The 17,928-nt window shown below is 34.6% G+C and overlaps 1 protein-coding gene across 2 annotated transcripts in view; it reads left to right on the plus strand.

The window, feature by feature from the left end:
- Positions 1-17,928, plus strand: part of PRKCI (protein kinase C iota) — an 80,988-nt gene that overhangs the window by 43,000 nt on the left and 20,060 nt on the right. For both annotated transcript variants that reach the window (XM_007197524.2, XM_057545496.1), the window contains exons 5-9: positions 2,072-2,157; positions 3,426-3,566; positions 6,181-6,235; positions 7,289-7,347; positions 16,755-16,931. In XM_007197524.2, coding sequence (XP_007197586.1) covers positions 2,072-2,157; positions 3,426-3,566; positions 6,181-6,235; positions 7,289-7,347; positions 16,755-16,931 — 518 coding nt within the window. The remainder of the gene's footprint in view (positions 1-2,071; positions 2,158-3,425; positions 3,567-6,180; positions 6,236-7,288; positions 7,348-16,754; positions 16,932-17,928) is intronic.

Here is a 17,928-nt window from a genome sequence, read left to right on the forward strand (position 1 = left end):
GGGGAGTTTTACACACTCCTCTCCTCTCCTCTAGTTTAGTAATAATTAATATTACTAAACTAGAGCATGGAGGAAAATTGATAACCATTAAAGTGATCTCTTGGCTCTTTTAATTCCTAGGCAACATTAACATGTTTAAATTTAAGATATATCAAGTTGTAGTTCATGAAAGTTTCTGAAATAAGATGTTCTTTTAGGTTAAGATATTAACAAACTTTCTGCTTTGGTTGCTCCTAACAGAATAAATAATTAAAAATAAAAGCATATATATTTCAGGTTCTGTATTATGCTATCTCAGGATTTCTAATTCAGAGTATTTCACCTGTTTCTTTCTATCTTAATTTTAAATAGTAGACCCAGTGCTACATTTGCTTTAAAATGAGTTTAGAGGGAATTCCCTGGTGGTCCAGTGGTTAGGACTCTGTGCTTCCACTGCAGGGGGCGTGGGTTCGATCCCTGGTCAGGGAGCTAAGATCCCGCAAGCCACGTGGCACAGCCAAAAAAATAAAATGAGTTTAGAAACCTAATGGAATTTCCACAGTGATTACTATTACCGTGGGATGACTAATAGACAATCTATATAATAGTGATTGACTTACCCAAAATTACACTGGTGGACTTGATTTGATCTCATGGAACCTCTTTGTTTAGGGAATGTATTTAGAATAGTTAAAGATATAAAAAAATACAAAAACCATTGCATAAAAGGTTGTTGCGAAGAGAATATTCTTGTGGTTACAAAATGTCCCTTATACGGTATTTACAAAAATGTACCTTTACAAAGAAGAAAACTAGCCATCACTGCCTTTAACAGAGTGATTGAACACATAGTGGGAGTCAACAATCTCACATTTGTATATTTCTTGATGAGATGCAGTAAGAAATATACATCACCTGTGTATTATTTTTGCCAAAAGTATTTAATACTTTTTATCTGGGAATCCTTTTTTTTTATCTGGGAAGTGTGTTACAAATCCATAATAGATTTGAGTCTAATGAGGAAACAGACAAATCCAGAATGTAGGTCATGATATAAGACATCTGCCTAGACCCTTTCAACATCATGAAAAGCAAACAACAACAAATAAGATAGAGTGAATGTTTTAGCATACATTAAAGAGACAAAAAATGTATAGTAATGAAATTTAGTGCCTGAATCTTGATTGGATCCTGGAGAGAAAAAGAAAACTATGAAAGACACTTTTCTTTTTTTCTTTTTTTTTTTTCTTAAATATTTTATTTATTTATTTATTTACGGCTGTGTTGGGTCTTCGTTTCTGTGCGAGGGCTTTCTCCAGTTGCGGCAAGTGGAGGCCACTCTTCATCGCGGTGCGCGGGCCTCTCACTATCACGGCCTCTCTTGTTGCGGAGCACAGGCTCCAGACGCGCAGGCTCAGTAGTTGTGGCTCATGGGCCCGGTTGCTCCGCGGCATGTGGGATCTTCCCAGACCAGGGCTCGAACCCGTGTCCCCTGCATTGGCAGGCAGATTCTCAACCACTGCACCACCAGGGAAGCCCTGAAAGACACTTTTCAAGCAAATAGGGAAATTAGCAGATGAAGTGTATATTAGGTGATATTTAATTAATGTTAATTTTCTAAGACACAATAATGGCATTGTGGTTAAATAGAATTAGGAGGAGTGTCCTTAATCTCAGGCAATGGATACTTAGGTATTTAAGGGTGAAGTGTTATGATGTCTGCAATTTACTTTTAAATGATTCAGAAAAAAAAGTGTATGTGTAAATAGAGAAGAAAGCAAATGTGGCAAAATTATAGTAATAGATAAATGTAGGTGAAGGATGGAGATGTTTATTGTTCTATTCTTTCAACTTTTCTGTGGGCTTAAAATTTTTTCAAAATTAAAAGTTAGGGGTCAATTAAAAAACAGAAAAGCCTAGTCTCTTGATGACTGTTTTATTTTTTCACTTTCAGATTTTTATCAATATATATTTTTTTCCTGCAATGAATATCATGAAAAAAATCACAGACAATTATAAAATGACTTTATATTCACACTTGCTCTTTTTTTTTCTTCCTTTTTTTTTTTTTTAACTTTTAATCTCTCTTCAGAATCCATCTACCGCCGAGGTGCTCGCCGCTGGAGAAAGCTTTATTGTGCAAATGGCCACACTTTTCAAGCCAAACGTTTCAACAGGGTAAACCTTAGCTTGCTGAATATTGATAATTTGAGAAATCTGGGTTTTTCCTCTCTACTGTTATTCCTTTCTAAAGGAGTAAGTAGGGTGACCTAAAATTCCCAGTTTGCCTGGGATAGTACATCTGTTATCTTCAGGTAATTTTTAATATCATCTCCTTTGACTCATAAAAATGTTCCAGCTTGGATGTTTAGTTATATGGTTACCCTAGCTGTAAGAAAGTTGGATTTTTTTTAATATAATTCAAGACAGCCAGAAAATAAGCAAGGATTATTTTGCAAACCATTTACTGTTATACATTTTTTTTAGTTTTCCCTGTTTTAGAAAATGATAATTGCAAACATTTATCTAGCTTTTAATATGTACCAGGCACTTTTCTGAAGGCTTGCCATATAGTGACTCATTTAATCCCTGCCACAACCTTGTGAGAGAGGTACTATATATTTCCATTTTATAGATGAAGAAACTGAGGTGCAGGATGGTTAGATAACTTGCCCAAGATGACACAGCTAGTAAGTGGCAGAGCCAAGGTTTGAGATCAGTCTGTCTCCAGAAGTCCATGTTTTTAACTACTCTTGATAACTACAGTCATCCATTTCCATTCTAAAACTCGTGCTATGTTCTCAATTCATTAATGTAATAGAAACCACCACCCGAGGTTCCCAAATTCCTGTTCCCAGTAGCACTGATATTTAAAAAGCTTTGAAGTGAGAAGTCACTTTAGGTGTTGCTCTTTAAGAGAGCAGTGGTGACCTAAATGGGAAGGAAATCCAAAAAAGAGGGGATATATGTATATGCATAGCTGATTCATTTTGCTGTACAGTAGAAACTAACACAACATTGTAAAGCAACTATACTCCAATAAAAATTAATTTAAAAAAAAAAGAGAGCAGGGCTTCGGTTTGACCTCTGAACAGACTGATAGGTTTATGTTTGCTTGGGAGTCCTTGCACAGCTTTTTCTGCCACGTGTTTTTCAAGTTTAACTCACTTTTCCTATTGTCCTTACTCTGAACTTAATTAGGTGAAGACTGAAAATTCGTGGACTTAGGAAACAACATGGTTGCAAATTTCAGTCTCTTTAAAACAAGCTCTCCTTTCTGTTTATTTTCCCATGACCATCATAGCTTTGGAAAAGTTATGTATGGTGAAGGGAATTGAGTTCGAGAAGAAAGCCACTTACTTTCACTATTTTATGAGCAAACTGTTGGGAAATGATCATGACCTTTTTTTTTTGTTAATAAAATACTGTTGAATTACTTTCTCCAGCGTGCTCATTGTGCCATCTGCACTGACCGAATATGGGGGCTTGGACGTCAGGGATATAAGTGCATCAACTGCAAACTCCTGGTTCATAAGAAGTGCCACAAACTTGTAACAGTTGAATGTGGGCGGCATTCTTTGCCACCGGTAAGACACTGTTGTCTCATTTTTTTTTATAGAGCATTTTTGATAACACTGCTAGAACAGAAGGCTAAAATAGGGGGGTGTTAAGGAATCACAGCTCAACAGTGTTGTTACAGAATGTGGGTAGGAATACTTTAGAAGTCCAGTTAACATGTGAATTTTGGAATTGTTATTACAAATTTGTTTGTAGGACACGGTTAACTTCTTTGTTTGACCTGCTACAAAATGATTTGGTCTAAATTAGGAAAATGTAAGGAGAACCATTTAAAAGATATTTTTCTCTTCTTTAAGCTAAACTCTTTAGTTTATAGCTCCCATTATTCTAGCATCTATACTAGGCAGAGATCAGGTGAGAAGAGTCAGTCATGTTGGCTATGTAAAGTGTGAGATTACTGGTGAGTTTTTGCATTTAAAATTTTTATTTTTCACTTTCCATTTTAAATATGAAATTAAAACAAGTTCATTATAGAAAACATAGAGAATAAAAATGAATAAAGAAAAATTAAACAAAAACCCCCATGAAATCTACCATCTAAAGGTAATTGTCATTTAGTGTATATTCTTCCAGAAGTATGCAAATTTATATGCATAAACATTTAAAATTTTTCTATAGAGTGTAATGAACTTCCATATACCAGTCATCCAGCTCCAACAGTTATCACCTCACGACCAATCTCGTTTCATCTATACCCCACCCATTTAACCTGCCCTCATCCTGTATTGTTTTGAAACAAGTTCCAGACGTATTTCAGTATGTACCTCTAAAAGATAAGGAATGTTTTTTTAAAACTAGCTAAAAAATAAATTCCTTATATCAAATATCCATCCAGGCAATGTTCAAAATTTCAGTTGTCACATAAATGTTGTAATTTTGTTTTCATAATTTTCATTGTGATGAATCAGGATCTAAATGAAGTTCATATTTGCCATTGATTGATCATATTTACAGTTGATTGATATGTCTTAGATATTTTTAAGTTTACTGATTCTTCATCTCTCTCTCTTTTTTCCCTTACAATTTAATTATAGAAGAAACTGTGTTGTCATTTAAAGTGATTCAGAATTTTTCTCTTTGCTTCTCCATGGTTATGTTTAAAATGTTCCCCTGTCCTCTTTATTTTCTGTATATTATAGTTGAATGTAGAGGTTTGATTAGATTCTGGTTTTTGTTTTTTTGTGGGTTGTTTTGAGACTATTTCATAGAAGGTGGTGTGTTTATCTATCAGAAGGCATACAATGTTTGGTTATGTCTCGTTCTTTTACATACTTTTTAACAAAAGTGAGGTCGTATGTGTACTATTTTCTAACCCATTTTTCTCACTGAACAATAGATTTTGGTCATCTTTCTATATCTATATCTTCATCATTTTTAGCAAAGTATTTTATGTGTCTATACCATAATTTATTTAATCTGTTCCCCATGATTGAACATTTGAGTTGTTTTCTAAATTTTCCTATGAGGAAAATCATAATGAACTTCCTGGTAAATAAATCTTTTTATTTCCTTAAGGATTCAGAAGTAGAATTACTGGTTTAAAGGATATGTGTTTTTAAAAAGATCTGGGTTCGTCTTCCTAAGTTATCTTTTAGAATGATTATACCATGTTTATTCGTAGTAACTTCTTTGGACATTGTGGAAGTAGGTTATTACTGGTGGCTTGTTGGTAGTAGAATTATTTAGCCAGTTCATGTAAGTTTACAAATGGGTTTATAGTTAGGGAGGTAAAAAGCCAATTTTAAGGAACAGCAAAAGGCAAAAAATTGTGAACATAATTTATCCAGGTTACTGTTGATATTCTTGAGTATTCTTAGGCAATGGAATGACTTGTGTGAGTTCATAAATGTAGAAGGAAAGAGGGCAGTGTTAGTGATTATATTGATATTTTAGGATGGTGCTAAACACATTGAAAAACCCATGAGCTTATTTTTAAGGCAGCCTTAAAAGTATAACTCTATAACTAATGCTGCTTCTCAGGTTTACTCTTTCTTGCTGGTATTCCTTAAACTTTGGTCCAAAATTGATGAATAAGTAAGATTTTGCTTTGAATTAGCATTATTCCTGAGGTTATTGGCAGTTAGTTTCTTGGAGGTATTTCTTTTCCTTTTTTGGGTCACTGACCCCTTTGAGAATCTTCAGAAAAATGGGAAACCCATAAAATTTTACATATAATTTCAAGAAGTTTATAGACATCTTGAAGTCTATTTCTGGACATCAGCTAAGTAACTCTATACTAAGACTCCTTTTGCCAAAGACTTAAAGTGAGTATGTGGAGCTCAAAGGAAGAATAGGTGGTATAGAGGAGAAATAAATCAGAGTATATAGGAGTTTAATTTGATTTCTAATTGATAGTCTGAAATTAGTTTTGTGTTTTTTCTGTGATCTGTAAAATGTGATAACATTGCGTTATTCGTAGGAATGTTGTATGGTTTCACATATAATAAAATTTAAAATAAATTATATATAGTAATGTAATTCTCACTTATTAAGTTATATTTTTTCAAATTTAAATTTTAATATGCTGTGTCTCATCGAAACGATGTTGTTTCTGGATTTATAGAGGTATTGGGATTTAAAAAGATTGCACTAAGTTACTGTATCTTTGGAAATGATTTGTAGGAACCAATGATGCCCATGGACCAGTCATCCATGCACTCAGACCATGCACAGACAGGTAAGAATGACACTGGCACAAACCATTGCTCATTAACAAAGTGTCATTTAAAGACTTCTTTATGTGAATCTTATACCTAAATTTAAAGACATTTATATTCTTCCCAAATAAAAGCTAGGTAACCATATTTTGTTAACATCAGTTGCAGTATTTAACATATGTTTGGCATTTTAAAAAGACAACTATGTAAACTACAACAAATGGCTATTTTCTTTAATTCAGATAAATTTCTTTTGAGACCCCTTTATATTCAGCAAACCTACTTTTTTTCAATAATGAAAATATATACTGATTTTGTGGACCGTATTGACTATATTCAAGTGACCTGTTTTTATTAAAAACTCTATTATGAGATGAAGAAATGATAAAGATACAGAGATGCTGTATAGACAATTCAAAAAAGATCGTGTGAGTTCAAATGTCTAAAAAAAACCCAAATGTCTAGTAGATACAAAACCTTAAATATGTCTCTGGGAAATTTGGAGAGCAATTAAATGGGACAGAGCAGCCTGATCTGGGATGAATCAAGAAAAAGAAAACAAGGGAGTTTTTCTGGAAGGAGAGAATGTAGTATCTTGTTCATGGAAGAAGCTGGTTGTATGAAATGTAGGCCTTTTTTTTTTTTTTTGACCCAAGTAGCTTTAAGGAATAGAAGCCTGGAGGCCAATCGAGTCCAAACTAGAGACCCTCTATCTCTATGCCTCAATCATGCTAATATAATTAAATAGGGTTTATAGAGTCACCCTTTTGGAAGGAATTGATTAATTTGTAAAGAAGAGAAATATTTTTTTAAATAGCAAAAGTATTTGTTAAAATCAGTACTTGGCAATTGATTGGTTCCTCCTCTCTTTACCATCATTAAAGATTAGACTTTAACTGGTATTTATGTATAATTTGTTATTAGTAGGACAGATACTCAATTTTAAATGATGAACACTTATTCAGAAATAAAAACTAAGAAAAATCAAATCAAGAGAAAATTTTAAGTGTAACTCAGTTAATGTATACTATGTTTTTCTCTTTTTTTTTTAATGTTTGGGATTGGTTTTTTAGTAATTCCATATAATCCTTCAAGTCATGAGAGTTTGGACCAAGTTGGTGAAGAAAAGGAGGTAAGATAATTAGTCTTATGGTACATTATGTCATCAACTTTTTAATGTGACAGTTTAAAAATATGACAAATTGACTTGCTTCAATTTTAGATCATAATTTTGTAGGGATGATTTTTAGTGATTCTAGAGTTTTATTCTGAGTTAATTCAATAATTAAATTGCTAAAATCATTTAAATTAAGAAATAATCTGGCGGGATAACTTATATTCATTTTAAGATAGCATAATCTAAAAATTATAATGTATTTAAGAATGGCATTTAGAATACTTGGTAGTATTGTTTAAAATATAGATCCTTCCATTTTATGGGCTAATTGTTTATTTAAAATATAAATGATTAAGCATCTTAACTGCCCATTTTTTTCTGACTATTAAACATTTTATCAGCTTTTAAAACAGTTTAATTAAAACGATAACCAATTTTTTGAAAAAAGCTTATAGTAAAAAAGATTTATCATGCCTCACACCTTCCACTCTCACTATGACTTCTGAGAGGCAACCCCTTTTAATCATTTCTAGTTGTGTCCACAATGTTTATACCTCTCTTTTTCAATTTTTCAACTTTATATATTTCTAACCATGAAAGGTTTAAACTAGTATACTACCCCCCCTCCCCCGGCCTTTTCTCTTCTCTTTCCAATGTTTGATAGGTGTATTATATTTTACTCTGGGTAACCTTTTTATTACGGAAAATTTCAAACATCAATAAAAGTAAACAGAATACTATTCCAAGCTCCTGTGTCCATTACCCAGTTAAAACAACTGTCCGTACATGTTTTGTCTACCAGCTTCCCTCACTCCTGTACTGTTTTGAAGCACATCTGTTGGTTACCTATTTAATCTCCTATCTCAGTTTCTTATTCCATCGATTTAGTCAATACCTTGACTCTCCTTTACCCATCCTTTCTCTTTCTTCCAGCTTTCCTCTTTTAGCTACATACTTACTTTTATGCTGCCAAGGTTATTAACATTCATAATCTGTCCTGCAAGTGTAACCACATCTTTCATATTTTGTTCATTGGTTGACAATGAGTCATCCAAAGGAGGAAATTCTTAATAATAAGGAACAAATTCTCTGTTCTTCTGGCGCCATGAGTTGGTAAAGTTTCCTTTTGTTTGATCCTTGATGTTATTTTATAGCTCTTTGTTCTTTATTGGAATTTCTCGTTGCCTTAAATATTATTTATTGGTTTGGTTGTTTACCAAAGACTCATTTGGTTTTATTTTCAAGACTTTTAATACATTTAAAAATTGAAGAATAATATACAGCAAAGTGCACAAATCATGAGTATATATCTGGGTCAATTTTCACAGAGTGGACACTACATAATGACCACCCAGATGAATAAGTAGGACCTACTGCACATCCCAGGGGCCCATCTTGTGCCTTCTCCCAGCCACTGACATTCCCTCCTCCCTTCAAGTAACCACAGTCTTAACACCACAGATTAGTTCTGCTCTTTTCCCCAAGCTTTTTATAAATGGACTCACACAGTATCTTTTGTGTCTGGCTTCTTTTGTTCAGTATTGTGTTTGTGAGGTTCAGCCATGTTTTATGTAGCAGTATATCATTTATTTTCACTGTTGTTTCAATTTATCTATTCTGTTGACTTCCCCCTCTGGATTGGGATTATTATGATATGCTGCTATGAACATTCTTGTAAATGTAGTTTGGTGCACATATTTAAGCATTTCTGTTAGGTACATAACTAGGAGTGGAATTCCTGAGTCTTGTGTACATTAGTAAATAATGCAAAGCAGTTTCCCAAAGTACTTGTAGCAATTTATACTTTCACCAACAATGTGTGAGAGTTTGATTTGCTCCACATCCTTATCAACACGTTGTATAGTGTGTCTTTTAAATTTTAGCCAACCTGTTGAATGTTGTAGTTTTTATGTGCATTTCCCTGCTGCATACCTTTTCATGTATTTATTGAACATTTGGATATAATTTTTAGTTAAGTGTCTGTTTATATCTCTTTAAAAAAAAGTGAGTGGTCTGCCTTTGTTGTAACGATTTGTAGGAGTTTTTGGTATGTTCTCAGCATTAAGCTTTTATCAGCTATATATTGCAAATAGATTCTGCCACTCAATAGCTTGTATTTTCACTCTGTTAATGGTATCATTGATGAACAGATGTTCTTGATTTTTTTCTTTTTAACATCTTTATTGGAGTAAAATTGCTTTACAATGTTGTGTTAGTTTCTGCTGTGTAACAAAGTGCTTCAGCTATATGCGTACATATGTCCCCATATCCCCTCCCTCTTGAGCCTCCCTCCCACCCTCTCTATCCCACCCCTCTAGGTGGTCACAAAGCACCGGGCTGATCTCCCTGTGCTATGCAGCTGCTTCCCACTAGCTATCTGTTTTACATTTGGTAGTGTCTATATGTCAATGCCACTCTCTCACTTTGTCCCACCTTACCCTTCCCCCTCCCCATGTCCTCAAGTCCATTCTCTACGTCTGCGTCTTTATTCCTGTCCTGCCCCTAGGTTCATCAGAACCATTTTTTTTTTAGATTCCATATATATGTGTTAGCATATGGTATTTGTTTTTCTCTTTCTGACTTACTTTACTCTGTATGACAGACTCTAGGTCCATCCACCTCACTATAAATAACTCAATTTCATTTCTTTTTATGGCTGAGTAATATTCCATTGTATATATGTGCCACATATTCTTTATCCATTCATCTGTCGATGGACACTTAGGTTGCATCCATGACCTGGCTATTGTAAATAGTGCTGCAGTGAACATTGTGGAACCTGACTCTTTTTGAATTATGGTTTTCTCAGGGTATATGCCCAGTAGTGGGATTGCTGGGTCATATGGTAGTTCTATTTTTAGTTTTTTAAGGAACCTCCACACTGTTCTCCATAGTGGCTGTATCAGTTTACATTCCCACCAGCAGTGCAAGAGGGTTCCCTTTCTCCACACCCTCTCCAACATTTATTGTTTGTAGATTTTTTGATGATGGCCATTCTGACTGGTGTGAGGTGACAGCTCATTGTAGTTTTTATTTGCATTTCTCTAATGATTAGTGATGTTGAGCATCCTTTCATGTGTTTGTTGGCAATCTGTATATCTTCTTTGGAGAAATGTCTGTTTAAGTCTTCTGCCCATTTTTGGATTGGGTTGTTTGGTTTTTTGATATTGAGCTGCATGAGCTGCTTGTATATTTTGGAGATTAATCCTTTGTCAGTTGCTTCGTTTGCAAATATTTTCTCCCATTCTGAGGGCTGTCTACATGTGTCTGTTCTTTTTTGGGTAGAGATTTTGGGGCCTGTTTAAGAAATCTCTGTCTTTTCCAAGATTATTGAAGACATTGAAATGACTATACTTTCCTCCATTGTTCTGCAGAGGTATCTTTTCATCAATTATATGCCCATTACATGGTCTATTTCTGGATTCTTTTTTATTTTCCATCATTTATTTATTCTTATGCTGATATCATGCTGTCATTATTATTATAGGTTTATAATAAGTCTTTTATATCTAGTAAAGTTCTACTTTGTTCTGGGAATTATCTTGGCTACTCTTATTAGCTTTTTGAATTTCCATGTAAATTTTAGAATTAGTTCACTAGTTTCCATAGAATCAAGGAAATAAACCAAACCTGTTGATCAATTTCAGGAAAAGTGATATCTACAATATTAAGTCCTCGGTCCATGAACATGATTTGTTCTTCCATTGACTTAGGTCTTCTTTCATTTCTGTCAGTGTTTTATAGTTTTCAAAGTTCTTGCACTAGAGGTATTGGAGGTAAATGGTATTCTTTTAAAATTTAATTGTCTGTTTAATATTGTTATATGGAAACAAGGTTTTTTCCCTAAATTGCCTTGTATCCTGAGACCTTGCCAAATTCACTTATTAATTCTAATAGCTATCTAAAGATACTCTTAGATTTTCTACATATATGATCATCTTATCTTGAATAACAGTTTCATTTCTTCCTTTTCCAATCTTATAGATTTTATTCAGTTTTCTTACCTTATTGAGTTAGCAAGGACCTCTATAAATGGCCAAAATGATGTTGAAAAGAAGTGACAATCAGATATTATTGTCTTGTTCTGCATCTCAGAGGGAAATCTTCCAATATCTTATCATTAAGTTTGATGCTTGCTATAGGTTTTTATTCTGTAGATACCCGTATCAGAATGAGGGAGTTTGTCTCTATTCCTAGTTTGCTAAGATTTTTGTTTTCATCTTGAAAAGATGTTGAATTTTATCAACAACATTTTATGGCATTTGTGGAGTTGATCATGTGTAAATTTCAGTAAATTTCTTTCTTTTTTTTTTTTAAATAAATTTATTTATTTATTTTGGCCGTGTTGGGTCTTTGTTGCTGCGCGCGGGCTTTCTCTGGTTGCGGCAGGCGGGGGCTACTCTTCGTTGCTGTGCACGAGCTTCTCATTGCAGTGGCTTCTCTTATTGCGGAGCATGGGCTCTAGGTGCGCGGGCTTCAGTAGTTGTGGTGCACGGCCTTAGTTGCTCCGCGGCATGTGGGATCTTCCCCGACCAGGGCTCGAACCTGTATCTCCTGCATTGGCAGGTGGATTCTTAACCACTGTGCCACCAGGGAAGCCCAATTTCAGTAAATTTCAAATGTCAAGCCTGTTTTTCATTTCTGGAATAAACTCCCTGTGTCATGATGTATAATTCTCTTTGTATATTGGTAGATCTGATTCGCCAATATTTATTTTAGATTTTTGAAAAAATTATTAACAAGAATCATTGACCTGTAATTTTCCCTTTTTGTATTGGATTGTGAAGTTTTGGTATCAAAATAATACTGGGCTCATAAAATGATTTTGGAATTTTTCCTATTCCCAAGGAGAATTCTTATAAGATTGACATTATTTCTTTCTTACATTTTTGGAAGAATTCACCAGAAAAGCACTCTGGGCCTGGAGGGCTTTTTTGGTTTGTTTTTTTTGTTTGTTTGTTTCGTGGGAAGGATTTCATTCTAGGTTCTATTTCTGAATAGATCTAGGGCAATTTAACTTCTCTGTTTCCTCTTGTGTTATTCCTTGGAATTTGTCTAACCCAAATTTTCAAATTTATTGACACAAAGTTGTTAATTGCTGAGAGTATGAAATGATATCCTTTTTTACTCCTGATAAAAAGTTACTGTGCGTTCCCTTTTTCTTCATCAGTTTTGCCAAGGAGATGTCAATTTATTAGTCTTTTTGAAGAACTAACTTTTGGCTCTTCTTTGTTGAATGCTTATATCCTATTCTATTGCATTGATTTCTCTTCTCATTATTTCCTTATGCTTTTTTGTCATTCACTGTTTTTTTTTTGTTTGTTTATTTACTTATTTATGGCTGTGTTGGGTCTTCGTTTCTGTGCAAGGGCTTTCTCTAGTTGTGGCAAGCGGGGGCCACTCTTCATCGCGGTGCATGGGCCTCTCATTATCGCGGCCTCTCTTGTTGCGGAGCACAGGCTCCAGATGCGCAGGCTCAGTAATTGTGGCTCATGGGCCTAGCCGCTCCGTGGCATGTGGGATCTTCCCAGACCAGGGCTCGAACCCGCGTCCCCTGCATTGGCAGACAGATTCTCAACCACTGCGCCACCAGGGAAGCCATCATTCACTGTTTTTAATACATTCTTTTTTTAATATTTTTTTTCCATTATGGTTTATCACAGGGTATTGAATATAGTTCCCTGTGCTATACATTAGGGCCTTGTTGTTTATCCATTCTAAATGTAATAGTTTGCATCTGCTAATCCCAAATTCCCAGTCCATCCCTCCCTCACCCCCCCTCCCACCCCCAGCAAACACAAATCGGTTCTCTATGTCTATGAGTCTGTTTCTGTTTTGTAGATAGGTTCATTTATGCCATATTTTAGATTCCACATATAAGTGATATCATATGGAATTTGTCTTTCGCTTTCTGACTTACTTAGTATGATAATCTCTAGTTGCATCCATGTTGCTGCAAATGGCATTATTTCATTCTCTTTTTTTTTTATGGCTGGGTAGTATTCTATGGTATATATGTACCACATCTTCTTTATTCATTCACCTGTTGATGGACATTTAGGTTGTTTCCATGTTTTGGCTATTGTGAACAGTGCTGCTATGAACATAGTGGTGCATGTATCTTTTTGAATTATAGTTTTGTCCAGTTTTGTCTTTTTGAATTATAGGTTTGGTATATTCCTAGGAGTGGGACTGCTGGATTATATGATAATTCTATTTTTAGTTTTCTGAGGAACTTCCATACAGTTTTCCTAGTGGCTGTACCAACTTACATTCCCACCAACAGTGTAGGACAGTTCCATTTTCTCCACACCCTCTCCAGCATTTGTTGTTTGTAGACTTTTTAATGATGGCCATTCTGACTGGTGTGAGGTGGTATTTCATTGTGGTTTTGAATTGCATTTCTCTAATAATTAGTGATGTTGAGCATCTTTTCATTTGCCTACTGGCCATCTGTGTCATTCACTTTTAAATATATCTTAATCTGTATTATGATTTCTTCTTTGATCCATGTATTATTTTAAAGTATTGATATACTAATTAATTTTCAAATATGTGGGAATTTTTTTTTTATTGTATTGAATAGATTAATTCTGCTGCAGGTCAGAGAATGTATTCTATTCTGTGTGATTTCAGTCTTTTGAACTTTTTTGAAACTTGCTTGAAGACCAAGCACACAGGCATTGGTGAATGTTCCATATGAATTTTTGAATATAATATATTCTGTAGTTGTTGGGTGCAGTATTCTATACAGATCAATTAAGTCAAGAGTAGTAACAGTGTTATTCAGTCTTCTGTTACCTCACTGACTGCATGTTCTTTCCCTACAAACAGGTTTCATTTAGAATTTACCTGTCCCTTTTAGTTTTTTTAGTTTTTGCTTTACATATTTTGAGGCTATGTTATTGAGTACATGTAGATTTAGAATCATAATATCTTACATTGGATTAATGCTTTTTCATAAAGAAATACCCCTCTCTATTTGTAGTAATGCTTCCTTGCCTAAAGTCCTTATGTTAAGTAATTGCTGTGTAACAAATTACCTTAAAATTTAGTGGCTTAAAACAACAAAATTTATTATGTCATAATTTCTGTGGGTCAGGAATCCAGGTTCTTGTCTCAGAGTCCCTTAGAGGCTGCAATCAGTGTACTGGCAAAGACTGCTGTCATCTCAAGGCTCAACTGAGGAAGAAACTGCTTCCATACTTACTCACCTCATTGTTGGCAGGATTCAGTTCCTTGCCATGTGGCCTCTCCATAGGGCAGCTCACAGCAAGGTAGTTTGCTTCATCAGAGCAAGCAAGCAATAAGATCCAGAGATTGAATGCCAGCAAAGCAGACCTCACAGTCTTTTGTAACCTAGTCTCAGAAGTGCCATCCCTTCATTTTTGCCATATTTTTTTCATCAGAAGCAAATCATTAGGTCCAGCCTATACTCGAGGGGATTACACAAAGGCATGAATACTAGGAGGTGGGGATCTCTGGGGTCCTCGTAGAAGTCAGCCTACCACAGTTGGCTACAGCTACTTTGTCTCATGTTACTTTAGCTCCAGCTCTCTTTTGGTTAGTGATTACATGGTATATAGTTTCTTACGCTTTTACTTTGAACCTTTCTGTACACATATATACCTTATTAACATCATAGAATTGGACTTTCCCCTGTGGTTTGATAGTCCTTAGCTGTAGTATTTAGTGTGTTCTAATATTTATGTATTGTTACGTTTAATGTAAGTATATTTAAACTAACAACTTATTTGTATTTAAATCTACCAATTTACTATGTTTTCTGTATCATCTATTTATGTTACTTTTCTAGCCTTCTTTGGGTTATTTATTTTTTCTCACCTCTTTTAGCTTGTTTCACATTCTTTTGCTTTTTTATTACTGGTTGTTCTAGAGATTGCATCTTATACCCTTAACTTATTTAAATTCAATACAAATTATTAATAATACTTTTTACCATTTTCCAGGATATGCAAGGACCTTAGAACACTTTAAATTCACTCATGCTCCCTTCCTGTCTTTACTGATATTTTTGTCATATTTTAAAATTCTGTATGTGTGTGTTAGTGTTTTTAAACAGTCAATCCTTATTTAGGTTTATCCACATTTTATTTTTTGTTCTGCTTTTGTTCCTGTGTGTCTGCCTTCCATATGAGATCATCTTTCTTCTTCTTGAAGAACTCAATATTTCCTTGAATGAGAACCAACTAGTGACGGATTTCCTTAGTTTTTGTTTGTCTGAAAATGTATTTATTTCATTTTCATTTTGAAGGCTATTTTTACAGGCTATAGGATTGTAGATCAGCAAGGGGGGGAGGGGGTAGGCCATTTAAAAGGTGACATTCCACTGTTTTCTGGCTTCTGTCATTTCATTCAGCCTTATTATTGTTTATGTGAAGGAACTGTGCTTTCATTCCATTTGATTCTCTTTTATAGCTTCCAGTTAACCATATTTAAAGTCTATACATTGCTTTATCTTTTTACCATTTTCTGCTTTCTTACCTGCCCTAATCTGGTTTCTTTCACTCCTTTTTATTTATTCTTGTTACCAAGTCAGATTATTATTTCTAAATTTTCTTTTGGATAATCATCCTCCTTCAGTTTTCATAATACTTTTTTTTTTTCCTGTTTTGTGCTTACTAGTTTATCTTTCTGAAAATTTGCTCCTTGCTTTTGCTGATACTCTTCACTTCAGAAAATTCATACTTAATTCTCATGGGTATATCTGTTGGTTGTATGCTGGGAATTTTGCAGGCATCTACTAAAAGATTATCTTTAGTCTTCTCTGTAAATTTCCAGAAGCCTAAGTTTCTACTTGTGAATGAATTACAGGGCTGACTTTGTCATTCCACAGGAGTCTTGGTATTGTGTAGAAAAGAATGTTTTACATTAGCTGAACTGCCTCATGCTTGTTTTCTGCCTGTAGCTTAACTCAGATTTCATACATTAAGCTTCTGGCAGACTCTTTCATCTTGATGTCCCATTGTAACTTCTAACTTCAGTATGAAAAATCGAGCTCATTATCTCATCAACTCTGTCAATCGTACCGTGTGCTCACACTTTATTTTTCTATCAGTGGCACCTCCAGTCTCCCAGTCACCAAAGTTAGTGTCATTTTTTTATTCATGTGTCTCCACTGCCTCCATACCCCAAAGTTATCAGATTCTAAGACATCATTTAATGTTTCTCAGATTTCAACTCCTTCTCCTTTCCTAACACCACCCCTCTGACCTCAACTCATGAATTCATCCTACCTCTTGAGTAGTTAGATTATATCATTTGGAATGATGTAAGAAACTAATTAAGAACTTAAATCAGAAAATATTTTAATATCTTATAGGTATAACTAGGTGTTAGAAGTATATTGTGTTATGCAAAATACTTCAGGTATAACTGTTTGCTATAAATGTTCTCAACAGGCAATGAACACCAGGGAAAGTGGCAAAGCTTCATCCAGTTTAGGTCTTCAGGATTTTGATTTGCTACGGGTAATAGGAAGAGGAAGTTATGCCAAAGTACTATTGGTGCGATTAAAAAAAACAGATCGTATTTATGCAATGAAAGTTGTGAAAAAAGAGCTTGTCAATGATGATGAGGTAAGCACAATGATGTTTTATTACCTCTAAACTGTTAAGTTGGCTTAAGTGTACTATTTCAGAAAAAGACCTCAATGTTTATGCCTTATTATTTCACCCTACTTTTCTAAATACATGCTTCAAACAGATTATTTAAGGTATATTTAAAGTTATCTGATGGGGATTTCCCTGGTGGCGCAGTGGTTAAGAATCCGCCTGCCAGTGCAGGGGACATGGGTTCGATCCCTGGTCTGAGAAGATCCCATATCCCGCGGAGCAACTAAGCCCATGCACCACAACTACTGAGCCTGCACTCTAGAGCCTGTGAGCCACAACTACATACAGATGTAACAGTTGTAAATAACCTCAAGAGCATAGATAACGGTTACATGTAATAAAATAATTAGTTTTGAGTATTTATCACTTATTTTCAATATAACTAATTGTAAGTTTGTAGAAGTGTTAATAATGGGTGTTTCAGAGAGGAAAACATAGGAAGAACACTCTTTGACATAAATCACAGCAAGATCTTTTTTGATCCACCTCCTAGAGTAATGGAAATAAAAACAAAAATAAACAAATGGGACCTAATGAAACTTAAAAGCTTTTGCACAGCAAAGGAAACTGTAAACAAGACGAAAAGACAACCCTCAGAATGGGAGAAAATATTTGCAAACGAAGCAACTGACAAAAGATTAATCTCCAAAATATATATACAGCTCATGTAGCTCAATATTAAAAAAACAAGCAACTAATCCAAAAATGGGCAGAAGACCTAAATAGACATTTCTCCAAAGAAGACATACAAATGGCCAAGAGGCACATGAAAAGCTGCTCAACATCACTAATTATTAGAGAAATGCAAATCAAAACTACAATAAGATATCACCTCACACCAGTTAGAATGGGCATCATCAGAAAATCTACAAACAACAAATGCTGGAGAGGATGTGGAGAAAAGGGAATCCTCTTGCACTGTTGGTGGGAATGTAAATTGACACAGCCACTATGGAGAACA

The sequence above is a fragment of the Balaenoptera acutorostrata genome, chromosome 4, assembly GCF_949987535.1.
Source record: "Balaenoptera acutorostrata chromosome 4, mBalAcu1.1, whole genome shotgun sequence".
NCBI lineage: Eukaryota > Metazoa > Chordata > Mammalia > Artiodactyla > Balaenopteridae > Balaenoptera > Balaenoptera acutorostrata.